Here is a 23,744-nt window from a genome sequence, read left to right as displayed (position 1 = left end):
TGGAGACTTGTAGATAGAAGAATTTTCACTTCAAATCTTGTATGTGTGCCCTGTATGACAATACAGAAAAATCGTGAGGTTTTCAGACAACAATGGTGTGACGTCATGTCAAGGGGAGGTAACTTTATCGGTTAGGAGGAAGGCATACCACTAGGGCTAGCTATGACTTAAGGTTAAAATTTTCATTTCATTTTCTGTATGTGTCTGTGGAAACCACAGAATTAAGGCAACCATAATCCAGAGGGAATGTTTACGCCATAATTTTACTAACTCGTGTGCTCAGTATATTAACCTGTGCACTCAACATACTAACTTGTGCCCTGACGATAAATTTTATTTCATCAGGTCCCTTCAGAGCTTCCGTAGCACAGAAATGTACAAGAAAAATATTACGCATCCACAATACTGCTCAGCAGGATACATAGTCAAATGTCTAAAATGTTAAAAAGCCACAAATGTTCCTGTCTGTATTTATATTAAAACATTAGGCCTGACCAATTTTATTTCTTGTTTTTACGGATTTTTGTCTTCAGAAAACCTAAAGGCAGGAGGGAAAACAAATATTTAAAAAAATCACCAATCAAGGTAATATTCCTTCTAAATACTAAAAGTATGTTACTTTTGGCAATTTGTGAAGTGTATATTGGTCAAAAAAAATCTAAACAAATTTTTCTTGTAAGTGTACATTTTTGGCAATAAAAACATTAGGATTATATTTTTTGAGCGGGGAAAATTATTTTTTCTTTTTTTTCTTAATCTTATAAAGATACGACCGGCAGATCCTTAAAACAAGAAATATAATTGGTCTGGCCTTATCTGTGAAAACGCTAAACTTTGAGTGATGGATACTACCGGAGAAGCAGGACATGCCTACCCTTTTCACTAACACTGGTTTTGCGTTCTATACTCTTGTAATTTTCATTGCTATTTCAACTGGAATCTGTTTAGGCTATGACTAACAAATTTCTGCTATGTAAATTTTGAACCTAAGATTCTGAACAAAATATGATAAGATAAAGTTATTATTGTTGACCTATATATTCATTAGGATTGGCTTCAATATATTTTTGATAATGCCTTCAAAGAGCTCACCTTGATAGTTTTTTCATCACCTTTGTAGAGGACAAAACGAACATCCTGTAGTCTTGTTTTGGGATTCTTCTTCCAAAAGTCAGCAACAGCACTGAACATGATCTTTGCAACTTCTTCCCTTGGGTAGCCAAGATTGCCAGTGCCTAAGGCAGGGAATGCTATGCTGGTGTTTTTGTATTTATCTGCAGATTCTAACATCTTCCCAATCATGTCCTTCATCTGGAATGATAAGACCAAAGAAAACGACACAAGTCATTAACTGAGCTCCTAAAGAACTAAATCAAGACACACGAAGACTATTGCTTAATACTTCAGTAGTAAAGACTTTGTCATAACTTATATCCATTAACTGAAAGACATACTAGTAATCCGTCTGACATATCTACCTTTAACCTTCATGTTGTAACCCACCATCACTGCTGAGTGTGACTTTTCACATGCCTTTGGACCATGGTCCAATATCAGGTTACCTTATCAAAACATTTAGAGGAGAGTACCTACATGCATCATGAAACTAAAGTTGTTTGACTAATATCTAATATCTATGGATCATAGGCGCAGAGATGTTGAGAGTTGAATGTATGAGTCAAAAAAGAAACTTCACATTCTTTCTTCAGGGCACTATAAAAGAACAAGAGATGGTAAGATGGTTAAATTGTTAATGTTTTATTGTTGAGATCTGTGTGATGTACTCGATACACTGACAGTGCCATAATCAGTTCCATTAGGCTACACCCCGTTCCAAAACATGGGTATACAGAATGTCAAGTCACAAGAATAAAAATGCGAAATTTCTCAGTTCAATATCGTGTATGGCCACCCCGCGCATTCACCACTGCCAAACACTGTCTCCTCATCGACTGCCTGATGCTTGTGAACACGTGGTTTGGGATTCTGCGCCATTGCTCTTGCAAGGCAGCGCCAAGTTCCTGCAAATTCTGAGGTTGGTTCCTAAGACCACGAAGCCTTCTCCCAAGTGCATCCCAAACGTGCTCTATTGGATTAAGGTCAGGGGACCTCGATGGCCAGTCCATGACGTTGATTCCAGCGTTTTGAAGGAAATTTCGTGTCAACATCGCGGTATGCGGCCGAGCATTATCATGCTGGAACTGTAGACCTGGGCCATGAGACGCCATGAAAGGAACGAGTTCAGGGTGAGCACCTGGTCGCGGTAAGCAGCAGCTGTGAGGTTTCCACGGATGACCAGAAGTCGGAACGGTTGTTCCCACAGAAAGCACCCCACACCATGCAACTTCCGCCCCCGAATCTGTCGACTTCCTGTACACAACCGTATACCGTTCACGACGTCGTCTCCAGACTCTATGCCTGCCGTCCGCGAATCTGAGGGTAAACCTGGATTCATCGCTAAAGACGACTCGATTCCACTCTCTCTGGGTCCATCGGAGGTGACGTTGGGCCCACAGCAGACGTTGACGTTGATGAAACGGCGTCAATATTGGCCCACGATATGGATGTCGAGAATGGAGATTGGCAGCCCGCAACAGTTGACCTCTAAACATCTCAGCCCTGGTTCGTGTAGCCGGCAGAAATCTGTCACGTAGGTGACGTAGGACGATTTGACGGTCTTCTGCTCGTGACATCACACGTGGACGACACGACCTTGGGCGATCAGAAGTGGTGCCAGTTTGTTGTAGACAACCTCACAAGTCATACTCAGTATGACGGCTGCATCCCATTGCTCTTGCGACGTCAATAACTGATCTTCCTGCTTGCAACATGCCAACAGCACGTTCACGTTGCACATTTGACAATCGTGGCATTTCAAGTACCGTTAGAAATGTGGTTTAAAAGTGTTTTTTCAATTCTTGAGGCCAATGCAAACATGTGCATATGAAGAAAACTTTGATGCGAAGATCACGTGATCGACTGCATGCGCAAAACCTGATTTGGCACTTACGTCATTTGCACGAGGAATGGATGGGTTTGAGTGGGTTTTGCTAACGTTTTTCTGGAGTCGAAAGATAGGGATCCCATTTCGGATACATAGATGTATCATCAGAGAAAAATTATTCATTATTTTTCAAATTACATTTTGTGAAGTTTCTTTTTTGACTCAGTATATTTGTTGTCTAATAGTCTGCACAGTACCTTTTACAGCAATGCTGATTTATGAGAACAATTTGGTTCACATACATGTTCATATTTCACATGCTTTTTTCAGTTTCCCGGACTATTAATTCATGGGAATATATATATATAATCATATTTTTGATTCAGTGGTTCATTTCTATGCAAAGTTTATTAAGTATGTATACTTTTGAAAATGATATGGGTACTTGTATGATTTGGATGTAGCTAGCATTGAAGAGTACATTTATAATGCCCTGGTATTGGGTCCGAACATAAAATATGATCCCAATCAGTGTACGAAATAGTTTCCAAATTTTGCCAGCAAGGGGGTCTAGCTACGCCTGAAAGTTACTAGACCACAAAATAATTCACTAGCCCGAAATTTGAATGTAGAAATTAAGCAAAAGATAACAAAAAGTTAAAATACCATCATCTATCAGGCCATAATTTTGCATGATTTAAAAGTGTATTATAACTTAACAAGTCAGATAGAGTGACATATTTAAAAAATGACCCCATGAAAATTCACTAGCCAGTTGGGCCAGTGACTGTGGAGATTTACTGGCCCAACTGGATTTTTACTAGCCACGGGCTAGCGTGCAAGTGGCTATTTCGTACACTGATCCCAATAAAATTTCTCATCACGTAATGCACATGCACACAGAAGCCAAACGGTACAATAAACATCATGTTCCCAAGTAGCTTGAATGTTTGGTAAATCTGTCACTGATCCCTTATGTCTGGGACCCGTGAAGATCCGGGTTAGAATTGATCTTCAGTAACTCATGCTTGTCATAAGACAACGGCATCGGGTGGTCGGGTGGTCAGGTTCGCTGACTTGGTTGACACATGTCATTGTATCCCAAGTTCGTAGATTGATGTTCATGCTATTGATCACTGGATTGTCTGGTCCAGAATTGTTTATTTACAAACTGTTGCCATATAGCTGGAATATTGCTGAGTGTGGCGTTAAACAACTAACCAACCAGTCAACCAACCTTATGTCTGCGATAAAACGAAATGACATTTGCAACATCTTTAAAATCCTTCAGGGACTTTCATTTCTATTACATGGAATGCCATTCCTCAAACCTTATATGATGTAAATGTAAATTTTGCCTCAATGCATATTAAAGAATTCTGACATGACAGCAAAGAGCAGAACTGTGTACATCTGATTCATATATGATCCCAATATGGTCATACTTACAAGTGTTTTCCCATATGGTGTACAAGTTGGCAAACTACAGTGGTAGATTCTATTGCAGGGAAGATTCCCTCCTTTTGTAACAGCAACCTCTCCAACCAAAAGTAGCGTCTTTCTTAAAATATATGCATCACAATCCCTCTGAATTGAATCACCTCCATATTGAACAAGTGACTTAGATACAGCTCCATGCTTGAGATTCAGATTCCTGTTGGAAGTATTAACGATGATGTCCACCTGAAACATATTTGCAATTTTTTAGTATATGAAACTAGAAAATTGCAAAAACACAAGACATATTCTCATCAAGCTTGATGATATTTTGGGGATTAGAAAGCTGTGAGCCTGGCCTAATCTCTCCTACAAACCCTGAAACACATATGTCCATATAAGCCCATGCAAGTCTAGAATATGTAGCAAGTCTAGATTTCCACAGTTTCAGAAAATGAAGAAAGTCTCTGGGGTCCTTTTCATTATATATCATAATTATTATTCATGAACCATTTTTTCTGTTAACTATGTGAAGGATCAAAACCGAGGTTTTCTTTGAAAAAGTCCCGTGGCACGGGGAAATTGGGGAGAGTAGATAAGATTTTTTGTTATTGTTGATAAGACTGACTGACTGACTGAGTTTGGTTTTATGCCGCTTTTAGCAATATTGCAGCAATATCACGACGGGGAACACCAGAAATCGGCATCACTCATTGTACCCATGTGGGGATTCGAACCCGGGTCTTCGGCGTGACGAGCCAACGCTTTAACCACTAGACTACCCCACCGCCCCTTGTTGATAAGATCAAAAGGAAGTAGCAGAAGCAGTCAAATACCAACCAAGCCTGTGATAGTGGTGCATAGTGATGTTTTCATTGCTTAAATTTAAAGGTATCTGATTCAGAAAAACAGAAGGCTGAAAACAGGTCTACATGCAGCTACTTGTTTATGAGAAGTATCCAAGTGGATTGGGTGGTCAGGCTCGGTGACTTGGTTCATGGTATGTCATTGTAAACAGAGGCCCTGGATTCATGTCTCAGTTACTTACAGACCACTATCAATCTGTTGAGTATGGCATTAAACAAAAACAAAAATATGTTTTCTTAATCCTTATTTCTTCTGTTACTAATAAAGTACTCAAATAGTTCATTTTAACCATTTTGAATTAAGGTTTGGATTTAATTCTGACCTTCTGTAGAGCAATTTCTGCCACACATATCGTAGGTACACGTCCAGACTGGTTTGATGATCTTCCTGAAAAAAATACACAACTCTTCATGAAAATACACTTGTGACACTGTTAGTCAGGAAAACAACTATTCTTAGGAGCATCCATACATGACTACAAATTAAATGTTATATATATATATATTTTAATGACTAATAACCAAATGTCAGAGAGATGCAGGAGAAAATAGTTTTGGGGGTTCATTTTGATACCCTAGTCTGCTTAACCTTTTTAAAAAAATGAAACATTATTCTTGCGATATAGGATAAGGACAGTTAACATGGCCTTGAAACATAAAAGTAAGGATAAGGTATTCAAAATATATTTTCATTGACTGAAAATTTCTCTGTCAACTCATGTGTTTTTCATGTACATGCATATGACTGAAAAGTTCCCAAATCACATGGAGTCTCAGTGTCACAGGGGTAGTTAGGTAGGCCAGCGGTTACAGTGTTAACTCATTACGCAAAGACTTCATTTGGGTAAATCAAGTTCTTGTGACTCTTCCATGATATTGCTGGAATACCAGTGTTTCCGGTGATCCTCAAATTGACCAGTCCATGTGACTGGTAAGCCTCGAATAAACCAGTCCCTTATTAATTTAACCGGTCAATTTTCTTTTCCATTTTAATAAAGCTACAAGCATGACTATGTGTGTGTTTGTGTTTCATTTTATAATAAGAATAAATGTATTAAATTACAATCAAACATGACACCGATGAAATTTACTAGGCAGTTTCCTTAAATCTTAACAGTTGCTGGTAATTTTCATTGCCTATTTGGAGGAAATAATTTACCAAGGTGAATTTATTGCCGGTCCCCAGGACTTGTTTGCCATAAATATACCGGTCCTTTGACGTTTTTACAAGTAAAATACAGTAAACGGAAACACTGAATACTGCCAAAACTATAAAATCGTACTGCTCATTCAGTTTCATGCAAGGCATCAGCTGCAACATCTAGACCTATTTGGAAAATGGGCAACAGACTGGAACCTAAAACTGGTGGAAATACATGCTAAGAATTTACAGGCAGACTTCAGACCCAAACAAGTTATCTTCCCTCCAAGAAACAAGAAATTATCCATAATCCATACCAGGTTGTGCCGCATTTGATGACTTGATTTGCTTGTCAACATCCTCAAATACCTGTAATCAAACAAAATGTTATTTGACATGAGAGTTAATTCCAGCAGTAAACATATTAAAAAAATATTTCCTTGAGTACAGTGTACACCCCCTCCTAGGGGATTCAGCATTTAGGGGGAAAACAGTTCCAAGTATTCTGTGCTGAAAAAAATGACATGTACATCACATCCTTTCAGCTAATTCAGGATTCACAAACATGTATTAAAATACTTCATGCAGTTCATCGTAGTCTGTCTCACAGTCCCTGAACCACATTAATTTCCCTACTGCCAAGCCCTCTCTGCAGTGCTAAAGCCCTAAATAAAGCAAGTCTAGATTTCCTCAGGCTCTGAATCTCTGGTCTCCCTAGGGCTCCTTTTCAATATAAATGGGCTTGTTTGTTACTATCAAAATTATATATATTCAGACTAAGCCTTAGTCTAAGTTCATCGCTACATCATGTTCACACTCTACATTCATTGCTGAATACCGCCCTCTTCCAATGTCTCTGGTTCCAGCACAGATGCAATAGTTTCTAGGGTAGACGTTCATTATGGATAACCTGTGTCAGAACTGGCCCAACATAAGGACACTGGGCATGATTTGGTTGGTTGGTTGTTTAACGCTACACTCAGCAATATTCCACTTATGGTGGCGGACTGTAAATAATTGAGTCTATACATGACAATTAATGATAATGATGTCCATTTGTATGGTGCCATATCCACACACTAGAGTATGCTCATGGCGCCCCATGTGTACAGCTAAAAACTGCAGCAATTGTACAGGTCACTCGTAATATTTCCTGAATAGATGGGTCTTCAATGAAGATTTGAATGAGTCAAGGGAGGTTGCTGTTTTGATGGTTATGGGAAGACTGTTCCACTGTGAAGGAGCAGCATAGCTGAATGATCTGTGACCATAGTTCTTGAGATGGACAGGGGCTGTTGTTGGACAGGATTGAGTACTTTTCTCTAAACACAGCTCTGTCATCTCCCCTTTTGGTGTACCTGAACCCCATTTCTACCACAGCTACAATAAGTGTTGTTTTCGAGACTTTTATTGTATCTTTGATCTCATCTTGTATTTTAGCACACGTCGGTGGGATTTTGCGCCCATACAGTTTATAAACTGCACGGCGTATGACACCCTTATCAAAGCTATCCAGTTTGTGTTTCCTACCTGGTTTGATTCTGACACGACCCCTGAGGTAACTGATTTGTTTACAACTTTGTAAACCGGACTATATGTCAAATTAAGGGCTTTACACATTCGATAGTAAACCCTGTCATAGCTGATGAGAGGTTTCTCCAGTATGAAATACTGGCATAAATTTGAAATTAATTGTTCTGCAGAGATATCAAGTCGCATGTTGCCAGTTCAGTGCTCATACAAGAAGTGAAACTTCTATGGGTGAACAGGATAATCTATGCGATTTGAATTAAGACTTTTATACGTAATTATATGTAATATAACTACTACAAGAGTTCCATCTTCTTCACATATCGATGTTTAAAAACAACAAAACTTTTTACAATCATTTATGTAATTTAATTAGTTGAGGCTATATGAACAATTATAGTCTGTATTTCAAACCTACAGTTTGTACTTAGAATATTTAACTCTAGAATAAGTTATTGCAGCTTTCCCATTCTTACGAGGTACCCATTCACAGCTGGGTGGACTGGGACACATAGCCACAGTACTTTGTCCAAGTTTACTGCATGTTGCTGTACCCGAGACTATAGTACTGTCGGAAATGCTAGAAAAATGTTTTTTGACTTATATTTAAAATTCAGAGGTATTACAGTTACTTAAATAACAAATATCACTTCAAGAAACATCTACCTAATGTAGACCGAGGGAATAAATTTTGAGACATGCTCTAAAATGTGTTTTTTACTGATGAAAATACCAAAAACTTAGAAAAATTAGGGGTAGTTGGACGTTATTTGAAACAAACATTAACTGCCTGTGTTACGTCATCAGCATGCACGGTATCGACAGGTGAAATTGACACCTGAGCACACGTTCGGGGCGAGGGGTCATCTCAATAGATGTTTTCTGCAAAATGTTGAATATGTGTACTTATAGTATACGTATCGGTTATGTAAGGGATCATTTTTGTATGTGTGTTTGTTTTGAAATAAACATACGAATTACTGTACATTGGAAAGAATCCTATAACTTGTGTTATCTTATCGATTGATTGTAGAAATGTGCAACGTTTTAATAAATGTTTTGCATGTCAACAGTATATTTCATTGAAAAAATATGGATGTAATTCGGTCAGTTTAATCTAGTTGTGAACATTGGCCAAAGATTTAACGGAAGTCACTGGTGTAGCTTCTTTAGAATATATATATTTTTTCTTCTCATAAAGTTTGTAGACCGCCCGTCTAAGCACTCCCTTGTCAAAGTTGTCAAGGATGGTTTTACGTCCGGTTTTGCATTTGAGACGGTCCCTGTCTTGTCTGATTTGTTTACAATATTGTAAACTTGTTGGTAAGACATGCCAACAGCTCGACGAGTTCTGTAATAAACCCTTTCTAAACTAATGAAAGGTTTACCTCTGTCTTTTAAGCAGAAAACTATAAACCTTTGCAACAATCGACTGCAAATCGTTGGCCATAGTGGACGCTGTGATAAAGATGTGCATGCATGACGGGAAACTTATTTATCAAGACTTAACATTTATATTAATATTTCTTCAATAAAGAAAACGATACTTTAGTAAAGTAACACAAACATTCAACATTTATTTGTTTAGGATAAACGTTAATTCATATTTTTACACCACCTGTATTATTAGCATAAATGTAAAGACTATTTCAGATTTCTGTTGTTGAACTCTGAAAAAATCTGAAGTTGCTGTTTTGGTATCAAATTCTCTCCTGTAAACTGCCCTTTAAATGCATGTGAATGTTTAATCGATTGAAATAAAAATTAGGTAGACAATAGGCGAGTTGATATATTGACAACATAGTACATTTATCACATTTATGAAGATATTAAGGCTAAAAAGCATTTTTCTAGCATTTCCGGCAGTACTTTAGGTGTTTGCACGTATTCATGTTGCCACCATCTGGTCATATACCAACGGATTCGTGTACTGTACACTAGGGGTTGTGACAACACTGAAAGAGTCTGCACACAAAGTTGACTCCAAGGGTTTTACACCCGGTCACAGGTGGGCACCTCAAGCACGGTGGATCACTAGCCTGGTGCTTTAGCCAGCTCGCCCACCACATGACACATATCAAGTTAACCTCAGTCCAGTCCAACAGCTGTATTCTGTCAATTATCCTTTTATTGGTAATTGTTTCACAACGCAAGATGAAAACATGCATGCAAGAAAGATTGGTTGTAGCAGTATCACATAGGATAAAGATGCATAAAAGCACAAATGCCCATCATGTTATTCCGGCAAATTAAAATTTAGCCAATGACACAAACAATCATCAACATCATTTAACGTCACTGAACATGAAACAACAGAAAAATATGTGAGTGAGTGAGTTCAGTTTTACGCCACACTCAGCAATATTCCAACCATAGACAATCCTGGGATCAACAGTATGAGCATTGATCTGCACTGTAACAGTAGCCAGCGAAATTGCAATTTTATTTAGCGGCTAGCGTTGGTAGCAGGGTGGAGTTGCTTTCCTTGAACAGGAGGTGATGATGTGTGCTCTAGAGAAAAGATGGACGGGTGCGATGCCTGTCAGATTTGTATCCAAGGGAATAATTGACTGTTTTGACGGTCCACACCTATGAGTTATTGTCTTATTATGCGTGCGAAGAAGTGTAACAATGGGAATGGATCAGTAAACAGAAAACAAGACATTCAAGATTGCGTTGTTTATGCAGCTATTGCAAGAACATTCACGGAGTCGGTCAGTGTGACGTCAAGTGAAGTGCGAACTGAAAGTTGCTACATACACAATTGGGATACGATGACATGTACCAACCAAGTCAGCGAGCCGGACTACCTGATCCCGTTATTCGCCTCTTAGAACAAGCATGGGTTGCTGAAGGTTCATTTTAACCCGGACCTTCACTGGTCAGAAAAATACGCACCTTAAACACATCCAGATTGGATGGGAATATGACAAATCTGACTTCTTGTATACTTGAGCTTGAATGAGCTTTTCTATATTCCTCAACAGTTTTGTACATTGCATTGGCAACAACAGCAGGCTGGTAGCCAAGTCCTCCTGTTCCAAGAGCTGGGAATGACACTGATTTGACTTTCAAGGCGTCTGCATACTTCAACATCATATGAATAAGATCTTCAAGTTTCTGAAAGTGAAACCAAAAGAATGGTTCAAACATATACATGCTATACGTATCTCTAAAAGTTATTTATTACTTCAATTCTGAAAATGATCTGAGATTAAACACCTCACTATTAGGTGCCTTTGTTTTTACAGGTTAAAATATATCTGAAAAGAGGAGTTTTGGTGGTGATCATGGCTAGGCATATTCCCGCCACACACAGCACTATTCCAGCTTTATAATGGCAACCTGTACACATTCAAGTCAGGACCAGACAATCCAGTGATCAACACCATTAGCATTGATCTACGCAACTGGGATATGATGACATGTGTCAAGCAAGTCGGCGAGCTTGACCACCACAACAAGCATGGTTACTGAATTTCAATTTTAACCCCATGTGTTGAATTGGAACAATCAGCATTTCCATCTGTGGGACTATTGAAAGTGTCAGTCTTTTCATTCTGTTTCCAAGCTTTAAATGTAACGTTTTTTCTCTCTCTTTTTTTTATTTCTAACCCTAATCTTAATGGTAAAATCATCCATGTAACTGTGGAGTCTTACAAGACATAGATTAGTAAAAGCAGTGATAATCCTTGCGACGAGATAAGGTGCTCTGGAGATTCCAAATAAAGGAAACAGGAACTCATACTTCTTGCTATTGACTACAAACCTCCAGAAACTGATATCAGCTTGGATGGGAATATGCAGATATGCATCTCTCGAAAAACTTAAAGAGTTTATAGCATGAGGACAGTCATCATAAAGAAATAATGGCTATGATATAATATTTGAAGAACGTTTCATAGTGAGTGAGTATGGCTTTATGCTGCTGTTAGCAATATTCCAGCAATATCATGGCAGGGAATCAAACCTGGGTCTTCGGCGTGATGAGCAAATGCTTCAGCCACCTGGTTACCCCGCCACCCGAATAAAGTTTAATGTGGATACAGCAGCAAATTATAACCTTGACCAATCTGATCTAAAAATACACAAAATGAGTCACCTGTCCAGCAGTCACGTGATAGGCAGGAAGCAGACAGCAGTGGAAAACATATCTACATGACAGTTTACCACCACCCGTCACAGTGTAGTTTCCCTCTTTTAAATACTTGATGTGTTCACATTCTTCCTGCAATGTCTTTCCTCCAGCTTCAACAATGGATTTTGATAAAGCTCCAGACTTCCACGCCATATCTTTTCCTACAGTGTTGACAATTACCTCAACCTGGAAAAAAAGTGAGAATGAGTGTACTTCAGTCATATTATATCCCCATTCCTGAAAACTTTTATCAATATGTGTTACTTTTGTGATTCAGATAGATGACAATACTTATGGGTCAAGAGATCCATTACCTATAAACAATATGGCTGTTTTCATAAACCCATAGCTATGAATAGAAGACTCATATATGCTGTGACAAGATTCAGTACCTCACCCTAATGTTCTCAACTATTACATATGGTAGGCACTAGTGTATAATATGTATGGTTCTAAAAAGAATCTACCTTAAATGTAAAATTAAGAAATAAATTCCACTATACATAATCTAGTTTAATATCATTATATAGATCTGCATTGAAACAAAATCAAGAACACAAAAACAAATTGCATTGACAAGAGATACATAATATGACTGATCTGATATTGCTGATCCCCTTCCATCCTATTTTATTTTATATATTTTGTCCCGCACTTGCTAACTTAACAATTACAGGCAGGTAACATTGTTTAATTTCCTTGTTTGTAATAACTGATCAGTCCTTTCACAGTGTTCAAATATAAAATTATAAAATTTTGAGAGAAAAAAACAACTGTATCATTCCTATCATTACCCCTTCTCTCTCACGAACACCCCCACCGAACCCCGTATTTCAAGCAACCCACGTAATTACATATGATCAATCCCTCAGCACCCGTTACAGCCAGCAAATCATGAATCTATTGAGAGATAACTAGTTATTTCTTTGACAGAGTTACCTTTTCTTTAGCTAGCTCTCCTTTCCTAAGGATGATATGTATTCTTGAACCTGTCACAAATTCTGTAAAACACAATCAACAAAAGATTTGTCACACAATGTTCATTCTAATCTGAGGACTTCTGGAACATTTGTGTTTTCAACCACAGCCACCTGGATGCATAGTTCTAGGCATAGATGCAGGTGTAAACAAGATCATGAATGAGTGATTGTTGTTTAACTCACCAATATTCCAGCTACATGGTGGCGGTATGTAAATAATTGAGTCTGGACCAGACAATCCAGTGATCAACAGCACAAGCCTCGTACTACACAATTGGGATTCGATGACATGAGTCAACCAAGTCAGCGAGCTTGACCACCCGATCCCGTTAGACGCCTCTTACGACAAGCACGGGTTACTGAAGACCAATTCTAACCTGGATCTTCACAGGTCAAACAAGATCATGAGAAAAGACTAATTTGACTAATAGGGGGAGGAGGAGGGTTGGTTTTTGAAAATCACTTTTTTTTAACACAAACTATACAATTTAAAACAACTACATATATTTACCGAGCACCATGAAAAAATCTTTGCATTATCACAATTTACACACAATATTTGAATTCTGCACATTTTGCACAAAAATAACAACAAAATATTCCTTCACCACAGCCAACAGATTATTCAATTGAGGTATATTTTGCAACAAACTGTTTACCTAAACAAATCTCGACCCAAATCCCATCAAAAGATTGAGATTGAAATGAATGTGAGCCACAAGTATAGTTGATTGTCCAATGTTCATTGCTAGCAGGCTACACATCACATTAAACACAAATGACCACAGAGTGAGTGAGCATTGACTTGCTTCAGCATGTCTTGGTGAGTGAGTGAGTGAGTGAGGTTTTACTCTGCTATAACAATATTCCAGCAATATCACATCGGGGGACACTAGAAATGGGCTTCACATATTGTAAAGTCTGGCAGAAAACTTTTCTGTTTTCTGTCTGGTCATTTTACTCAAAAACTATACAAGTTCAATCGTTTTCTAATTTGGCATAATGCATTATTTTTGTTTTACCATTGTGAATTTTAAATTTCATGAATTATGAATTAATAATAACAAAGTCGTCTATATAAGCTATCATTATGTCAAGACACAATAACAAGTTAACCGTCATTGGCGTTAGGCGGCTAATTGGAACAGCTGCCTGGCCATGCAAATGTGCATATCACATGTCACGACCTCACACATGCATGGAAGGTCATGTCATGTGACGACAAGCACATGCAATACACGAAGTGCACATACACGTGTAAAAAACAATGTCCGCTTTCTATTTGTCTGCTGACGCAAAACATGTGATATGAAAGATTGATAATATTTCAAATGGTAAAGTGAAAGGGGTCGTCCATTTGTAGCTCTTGAAAAGTTTTTCAAATGGACCCAACATGCCTTGGATCTCTCAAAGGGCATGCTGAGTGGGATTATCCTTGATCTTCCACATGCATGACAGGGCCTGTCTCAAAAGTTGGTCAGAAAGTAAAATTTGACACTTTTGATCGAAGGCTCATGAGGGACACAATAGTGGTGGTCCAATTAATTGAAATAATCGAAGATTGGTCGCAATGACTAAACGACCAAGCAGTTGATCATGTTTTCTCATAATCGAACACGAACAATTCTGAAACACTTGTTTGCATGAACAATATTTTTCCCATGGTTGGTTTTGTCTGTTACATTTCATGAGCACTACAAGCTCGTTCCAAGTCATGATGGAATTTATCTTAAAGACTCCAGGAAATTTATGTTCCTAACTTAATAATCATTCTTTAAATATGTTAAATTTGCAAATGCATTTTGTGCAATTTACAAAAAAAGATACACAAAGGGTTCTACCTGGTTGTGAATTAGTCTTCAAATTAAAATCTACTCATGGTAGATATTATCACACCGAGATATAATGGTGATGTCTTTAAGCAGTATGTGGAAGAATAACTGATCACAGCCCTTCCAGAGAAGTTGTTGTCTGTTATGGATAATGCTCCATATCATAGTTGCCGTGATTCCGATTACATCCAATTACTGAAAAGTTGATAGGCTTGATAGGAACAAAATTCCAATACCAGAAGAAGCTACAAAACCTGCTTCATATGAACTTGTCTTACAACACATGCAATCAACAATAGCTATAGGCTGCTGGATACGAGGTTCGACTGCCTCTATATCATTGCAATTTGAATAATATCGAATTGATATGGGGGATATCAAGGGAAAGGTTTCATGCTACAACACAACATTCAAGTTATCCGATGTGGAGAAAACTGTTGACACAGCAATACAGGAGACTGATATTAATCGGTGGGCAGCCTGCGTCGAACATGTTCTAAAACTTGAAAATGAGTATTGGGAAGAAGACGCGGTATTAAAGAAGAGACCATCCCAGCAATCGTTATACATCTTGGGGATGAATCAGATTCTGACCAGTCTGATGTAGAAGATGATATGTTATTCATACCTTGACAACAATCAACATCTGCAAGCTTTTTTGTGTATAACAATGCATTATAAATCCAACACATAAATTTTGCCTTCCTTGCCAGTTGCTATGCTTTTCAAGCAAATGACCATTACTTATCAGTTCTGATTAGTGGCATCTAAAAAAAATCAACATGATCACTGATATGGAACACGTTTTTATGGATAACAACTTCTTTATTTCGTGAGTGCGACGTTTCGATACAGATTCTTGTACCGTTGTCAAGCAAGACTCTTGCTTGACAACGGTACAAGAATCTGTAGCGAAATGTAGCACTCACGAAATAAAGAAGTTGTTATCCATAAAAACGTGTTCCATATTGCACGTGTCAACTTCTAAAAATGCCACTCAAACAAGTTATGATCACTGATACTACCTTGTATTCATTTTTGCTTCATGTTAATTGGCAAAGGATCATTTGATAATGTGACGTATCTGATTTTGAGATGGCCCCTTTTGTCCTTCACTGATAGTGGCACCATGCACATTTGCATGGCCAGGTGGCTGTTCCGATTAGTTGCCTAACAGCCTTGACAGTTAGATGTTATTGTGTCTTGACATAATGACAGCTTATATACACAACTTTTTTATTATTAAATCATAATTCATGAAATTCAAAATTCACTATGGTAGAACAATTATAATGCATCATGCCAAATTAGAAAACGATTGTACTTGTAGTTTTTAACTAAAGTGACAAGTGAAAATTTTCTGCCAGACTATACCCATGTTGGGAATCGAATCCGGGTCTGTGGTGTGACAAGCGAACACTTTAACCACGAGGCTACCCAACCACCCATGGCATATTTTGGACCAATTCAGTTTGTCATCAAAGCAGTCCTCCTGATCATCTGCATATCATTTCAAACAGTAACTACCATTTTTTTCACTTTCTTAATATTGTGTCTTTTACTGAAATTTTAAAAAAAATATGCTAACATGTCAAATTGTTGACACAATATAATTTCATCAAAGGAACAGTTATTGTTGTTTCTTATTTATGCTCTAGAAAATGGGTATTTTGCTGATTGACCACTACCATTAACTACACAGAGGATACAAAACAACCTTCTGTGTAATACCATGGTAGTAAATTTAGCATTCTGTTTATTACTCTCCAACATAAATTAATAGAAACTGCCTACAGTGTGATGACTCTCAGTTTCCGCTAGTAAAGCAAGGTCTAATACCATTATGACTGAGGTATAAGCATTATGACATCATAACTGTAAACCATTATGACGTCATATGTCTAGCGGTATTACAATAGTAACTAGTAAAAATATTACACTGCAGCATCTTCCACGGCCGAGTAATAACACTATTTATGTTGCCCTGAGACAAACATTGTTTAGATTTCAGTACCCCAAAGATACTGCAAACAACACTAGTGTATGAGAAAGGTCAGGACATTAATGGCTAAACATACTCACTGCGGTTAGCCCTTTTACTTTTCTTCTGGACATCCTTCCAACCATCTCCACTTGCACCGGTGTTGTCTTGCATATCAGGGCTTGGAACATAGAACCTGGAATTTGAACTTGGAGGTTCTTGATCACGTGCATGCCTTTGATCTGTGTGGTTCCCATAATCCTCTCTGTCTCCTGTTTCTCTGTAACCTCCTGTTGCACCAGATGCTTCCATGGCAGCATGCATATCCTTGCTGTGAATATCACCTGTTACCTCGTGCGAGATGGTGCACCTTTCTGTTCTTTCAACATAAGCTTCCAAACACTGAAGATGACCTGATTGAAGAAGGTCTTCTGATTCTGCTGATCCAAGTGCAAGAATTTCATTTCTTAAACCACTTTCAGACAAAAGAGCCTTTGATTTTTTAACCATTTCCCCTTCACCCTTGATCTCAAGCTGACATTCTTCTTCTTTGAATTCCAACTGGACCCTGTATTCAGACTTCATCTGCTGTACCTTGTCCTGCATGTGTTTCTGTATGAATCGGAACTGACACTTTGGAAATGTTATCTGTGTATGTTCATCTGGAACTGGTTTAGGGAAGCAATGTGCAACTGCCTGAAACAAATAATATGAGAACTCATGCTGTGCCACTACATCCATACATCTGGTGTTCTGACAGACGTCAAACTTGTATGATCCAGGTGGGTACTCATCCTCCAAGTCTTGTTGCAAAGATTTGATCTTTTTATCAAACTCAAGAGCAGTCATCTGTGGAACATTGAATTGCTGTTCTTTTATATGTTTCCTGATCCACAACTCTGTCTTTTGCAAATCCCTATCAGATGATGCAAAGATTTCAATTGTGTTTGTGTCAGGACTCCAGGCACTTTTAATACCCTTCAGAATGAGTTCCTTTTCCATGTACCTCCTGCCAGACTCACTCTCAAGGTATTTTCTCTTTGCAACGGAACAACTAATTTGCATCCTCTTTATCTGCTCTCGGAACTGACTTACATCCTCTTTTGCTGTGTCAACATCTGTATCTGTCCCCTTCAATTTCACTTTGGTGTCTCCCTCCACTGACGCCTCTACAAGGTGACAGAGGTTAGTCTTCAAAGAGTCGAGGAATCCAGTTACTTTCATCAATCTTACTTCACCTAATATCATATCTGAAATCCATTCTGTATTTGCCATCTTGGATCTTTCTTGGACACATCCAATGTCAGGGTAGAAAATGTCTACTTTCCATGTATTTCCTGAGAAATGGTGTGTTGGCTGAGAAAGGACAGCATCCACAGCTGAGAACAGAAAAAATTCCGGTTTTCAGATCAACATACTTACTGTACTCATATGGCATGTATTTACCTGAATGAATCTATATGAGTGTCCTCGTTACTCTCAAGCACCAGTAATTGGACAGGGGTGAGAAGGGTTGTACAGGTCATTAGGCTAGTGACATATAACAGCACACTTAATTTGGACTTGCAACAACCATCTATAGTTACATTTAACTGATCAGTGTCCAAAGCAGCTGCCTTGAAAATTAAAGCACTATAAATATTGCTGCATTTCATATTCAGAGTAGATTTATTGTATGACAAAACGGTTTATGAAAATCACCACCGCTTTCGTTCCGAGTTATTTATCACCTGGTTATCAGTTTCTGTTTAATGACAGTTTAAAAGTATCTGATCGTAGTACAGGTTACAGTTGAATATAAACATTGCAGTTGCTGTAATATGTTCTGCTGCTTGTTTATTATCTACCATGGCATGTCTTTACAAGGAGCAGGTCAGCTACTCAGAAGGCAGTCCAATGTCTGAGTCTGAGTCTGTCTGTCTTGTTAGAAGTGACAACTATTCAAGAACTGTTCTATATTCAATTGTTTTCAGACTACACTCGGACTCCAGGAATATTGCTGATGGCGTTACAACAAGCAAAAACATTCACATTGAACATATCATCATTACCAACAGGTCGCTATTGTTTGTGTAAGTCAGTTCTAACACATGCTAAATTTGGGATTACACTTTCCCAATAGCGTACAGATTCTAGTAATTTCGTTGGTTTGAGTCCCATCCGGGATTTCGAACCCACACCCTCAGAATCAGGCACCTTATCGCCAGCTGTGTAGCCCACCCAACCACTGCAGCTTCCACAAAAATGGACCCTTCATTTGACAACTCGGTTCTTCTGGGATGGCATTTCAGATCAGTGCATTTTTCTAGATGGGGTCCACAAGAAATATGAAATAATGCATAGTAAACAAATTATTAAACTCATGTGCGACAACTCATGAAAGTATTAATAAATTAACTGAATTCATTGATTTCATATAAAATCAGTATGACGTACATGCTTGTAAAATAATGTTGCTCAGTTACAAGGAACACAACTTTGCCTACCTTCTGGGCACTCAAATGTCACAACCACAAGATCCTGCATGATTTCAGCTTTGGTCACTTTCCATCCCTTGTTTCCGCTCTTCATGTTCTCAAAATAATTAATAAATATGTCTTCTTGGTTCCTGTTGAAGTTTCCATGTACACAAATACTTTGTGTAAGAGCAATTTTATGTATTTCCACTCTTTCATTCTCCAGTTTTCTTTTTTTCACCTTCTTCTCCAGTGAATCCCAATCTATAAATATAGTTCTACATCACTGTAGCTCATCAACATGTGTATGTGTAGGTTTCAGTCCATACTGATTTAAATCACAATAGGGAGACAAACATTGTCAAATTTTGGTCGAGATGTTTAGGCCAGACCAATTTTATTTCTTGTTTTTTAGATCAGCCGGTCATATTTTTTCAAGATTAAGAAAAAATAATAATTAATTTTCCCCACTCAAACAATAAAATCCTCATATTTTTATTGGCCAAAAATGTAAACTTACAAAAAAAATTCTTTTTTTGATTGTTTTTTGCCCCGTATAAACTTCATAAATTGCCAAAATTAAAAGGAAAATTAATTTGACTAGTGATTTTTATTTGTTATGTTTTTACCTTACACCTTTAGGTTTTCTGAAGACAAAAATCCGTAAAACAAGAAATAAAATTGGTCTGGCCTTAAGAAAAAAGGAAAAACTTTGTCTTTGCAAAATCACCCATGCCTACAACAGCCTTTTCTGATGCCTTGCATCTTCACACAGAAAGAGGTACAGCGTTCAAGGTCTTGTAGTTTATGGGATTGTTGTTTTAATGTTTCATAAAAATATTTATTTTACAAAAAATCAAACTTTTTATCATATGAACAAAATATAACAATATAATTTGAAAACAGGTATATGCTAAAGTACATATACATGTACTGTAGCATCAAAAGATGATACCTACTTTTATGTCAAGATCTATATAACAACACTGAATTAAAGTTAATGTGTAAATGAACCTACTTTTTACGGAAACCAAGCAATAGTTATGATCCTATGTAACTATAAGAATACCACCTCTATCACTTCAAAGCAAATATTCCAGTAACTTGTTTATAATCACACTAAATAAATAGATTTTCAACAGGCATCCTCTTCACTGTCAGTAATGCCAATCAGTTGTAAGGTGAACTGTCCATATTCCCCATACTGTCGCACTGTCCATGTGGAGATAGAGGCTTGTTGGAGGAAATGTCTGGGAAATGCCATCATGAGACTGAAACAACCCATCCACATGTAAAACCTGACCAACCAAGTGGGTGGAGGTTGTACCAAGGCATCAAAATCAAGTTCAATCAAGTGGGTGAAGGTCGTACTAAGGTACCAACATCATGGGATCATTAGATTCCTCATTCAACTAAGTTTGAAGCTGGACGAGGTGATGTCGACCTCTGCATGTAAGAGTTTGAAGTAATGTCAGAATCCCAAGACATGACATCAACAAATGACAAGACAGTGGACATTACTGGAACTAGGTTCCAGTGTATAATGTACCGTTGAGGCAAAACTGGTTGGAAGAACAAGAAACCCTACAGCTGGTAGCAGTTGGACCAAGAAGTTATATTCCGCTGTTGCATGTCCAAACGCTCATCTTGGTCAAGAGGCGATTAGATCACCGTTGATTGATGGGATTGGAGCAAATGGAGAATTTTGTGCAATATAAGTTTTGACAGCATCAGAACATGTTATCTATTAGGTGCAAAGAACATGGTCATTAGCATACAGATGACCTTGTTTGCAAAGGAAAACAGAAGTAAAATATTTAAAGTAGGTGCTGCTGACGAGATGTCTAAAATATATTGGGTCTTGTTGTGACAACTCTAGTGCAACTGGTGGTTGAAGAGTGAGTGAGTGAGTTATTATTTAACGTCACATCGGCAATATTTCAGCCATATCATGATGGTGGTTGAAGACTTCGGATGAGATGGTAGATTTCATCTTTACACAAAGAACTTAGTAAGCACCACATGACATATCTCACGGTTGAATGAGCACCATTCTTAACCCTTTGAAGCATATCAGGGACATGATTAGTCGTCGTGTGCAACAAATGGATCCTCCTGTACAGAACCTGGCCCAATTGGAAGCTGCTTTACACGAGGGATGGTGTAGACTGCCCCTTCAGAGGATAAAGAGGCTGACAGGGGGTATAAGGAGGAGAGTGTCATACAGTCACATGGAGGTTACACTCGGTATTGATTGACCTTGAATCAATGACATTTAGAATGTTCCCATTTACCAATAAATTCAACATTAAATATTCCAAGGCAATACTTGTACAGACATGGTTTTGAATGAAAATCAGTGTTTTCTATAAAAAAATGAGCAATTATCATCATAAAATCAACACGGATTCCAATCATTTTTTCGGTCACCATGAGAAGTTTTATGTGTGTGTTGAAAACCTCTCATTGCAAAAATACAGGGTTTGCCTAATTAAGTTCCTTGTGTATATAAGCTCCAGAAATCGTGTCTGATTGGAATAAACCAGCATGAATAACATATTCCTATCCACTTTCCCTTGATTCCGCATCCCTGCTTGTATTGTTACTGAAGTTAACCCATGTGTGAATGATAGTCAAGCATAGCAGGATTTTTTCTGACAGTCAGTAGCAGTCCCCATGAGGTGAGGTGGGTTTAACGTTGTGCTTGAGAATATTTCGCTCATAAGACGACGTGCATGAGTGTGTATGTGTATGTGCGGCTGCTTGTACTAGCCCAGACTGAAGCTGGTTTATTAGTGCTAGCCCACTGAGATACCATGCCGCAGTGAAACATGAATACCCCACTCAGACACCAGGGGCGGATACAGCTTTTTGAGAAAGGGGGGTGCACACTATTGAGAAAAGGGAGGGTGCACACTTCATTTTCACCCGAGTTTCAATGGTCATTTAATAAACTTCAGGATCCGCCTATGGACACATTATACTGACTCCGAGCCGACCAGTCCTTGTTGTACCCATTAATGCTGAACGCCAGACAGGGACTGAGAAGTACCATATTTTAACGTCTTTTGGTATGACGCGGTTGGGGATAGAACCGCAACCTTCCGCTCTGCAGGCGGACATTTCTAACCACTACACCATGGAGGCGGTCTCAGTCCCCTTGACTGTGTGTCATGTGTGGTGGAAAGGTGAATCCTGACTGATGTCAGTGCTCACTTTGCATGTAACAATAGCTGCAAGTGGCTGCAGTTTCGCAGAAGAAATCATCCTGCTATGAGGTAAGCAGTGGTTGGTGATCATGTGGGCTTGTGCACTTTCTTCACAGATGAACTTTGAGTTGCTCACGTATTTGGGATGTCAGTCTGAAAGTTACATATGTTACATTTGGGATTACACTTTTTCAGTAAGTACAGATTCTAGTACTTTTTGGGTTGAGTCCCATCCGGGATTCGAACCCACACCCTCAGAGTCCGGCACCTAATCGCCAGCACACAAAGTCAGACGCCTAGACCGCTCAGCCACAAAGTCCGAAGTCTAGACTACCAGTTGTCCGACTTCCATTTTTGTGGAAGCCATGGTGGCTGAGCGGTCTAGGTGTCTGACTTTGTTTGCTATCGATTAGGTGCCTGACTCTGAGGGTGTGGGTTCGAATCCCTGATGGGACTCAACCCAAAAAGTACTAGAATCTGTACTTTACTGAGAAAGTGTAATCCCAAATATAACATATGTTACATTTGACAACTTTCTAAAATAGCATTGTGTATTTCATAGTCCGAAAGTTGATTATGATCCGAGTGCAGGTGAGATATACCACAGATGGGTATGTCAAGCATCCAGTATATGGCCTGGTATTGCAATATATCAATTGAATTGAATCCGATCAGCAATCAATCATCGTCGTAATGGATAATCAAAGCTAAAACTAGTAACTGAGTATTGCATGGATTTCATCACTGAAGACATGATGTCTTTAATCAAATAAATGTAGATAGGAGAGTTGAAGTGGAAGCTCTGGGCTGCTAGCCAATTTATCCCTGCTCCATGAGACACCACCATATCCTTCCTTGTTAATAACCCAGTCACTGTGTGCCACCATGCCTTTTTATATTTAGTGCTAGAGTGAGTGAGTGAATATGGTTTTATGCCTCTTTTAGCACTATTCCAGCAAATATCATGGCGGGGGACACCAAAAATGGGCTTTACACACTGTACCCATGTGGGGAATCAAACCCAGTCTTCAGCATGACAGCATTTAGTGCTGGAAGGCTACAATTTAATTTCCTTGATCTTCTGAAATTCTTCGCAGACACTGTCAATGCAGGTTGAATGTCAGGCAGCACACACAATGACAAAGGATGATTAGTTTAAATAATGTAGATAACTACTTGACGTAGGATACATTGATAACGTCACCAAGTGTCATGGCATTACCCCACCAA

The 23,744-nt window shown here is 38.4% G+C and overlaps 1 protein-coding gene across 2 annotated transcripts in view; it reads right to left on the bottom strand.

The window, feature by feature from the left end:
- The window catches only part of LOC124267560 (protein mono-ADP-ribosyltransferase PARP14-like), a 75,393-nt gene that overhangs the window by 43,018 nt on the left and 8,631 nt on the right, over window positions 1–23,744 (bottom strand). For both annotated transcript variants that reach the window (XM_046702506.1, XM_046702507.1), the window contains exons 4-12: window positions 19,336–19,569; window positions 16,951–18,228; window positions 12,996–13,057; window positions 12,021–12,242; window positions 10,817–11,038; window positions 6,706–6,757; window positions 5,571–5,635; window positions 4,394–4,627; window positions 1,093–1,311 (exon numbers count right to left, since the gene is read on the bottom strand). In XM_046702506.1, the coding sequence (XP_046558462.1) occupies window positions 1,093–1,311; window positions 4,394–4,627; window positions 5,571–5,635; window positions 6,706–6,757; window positions 10,817–11,038; window positions 12,021–12,242; window positions 12,996–13,057; window positions 16,951–18,228; window positions 19,336–19,569 (2,588 nt within the window). The remainder of the gene's footprint in view (window positions 1–1,092; window positions 1,312–4,393; window positions 4,628–5,570; window positions 5,636–6,705; window positions 6,758–10,816; window positions 11,039–12,020; window positions 12,243–12,995; window positions 13,058–16,950; window positions 18,229–19,335; window positions 19,570–23,744) is intronic.

This window comes from Haliotis rubra, unplaced genomic scaffold (assembly GCF_003918875.1).
Source record: "Haliotis rubra isolate DU_JTF1 unplaced genomic scaffold, ASM391887v1 Scf132, whole genome shotgun sequence".
Lineage (NCBI taxonomy): Eukaryota > Metazoa > Mollusca > Gastropoda > Lepetellida > Haliotidae > Haliotis > Haliotis rubra.
Note: the sequence above shows the minus strand (reverse complement) of the source record. Positions and strands in the feature narration are given on the sequence as shown.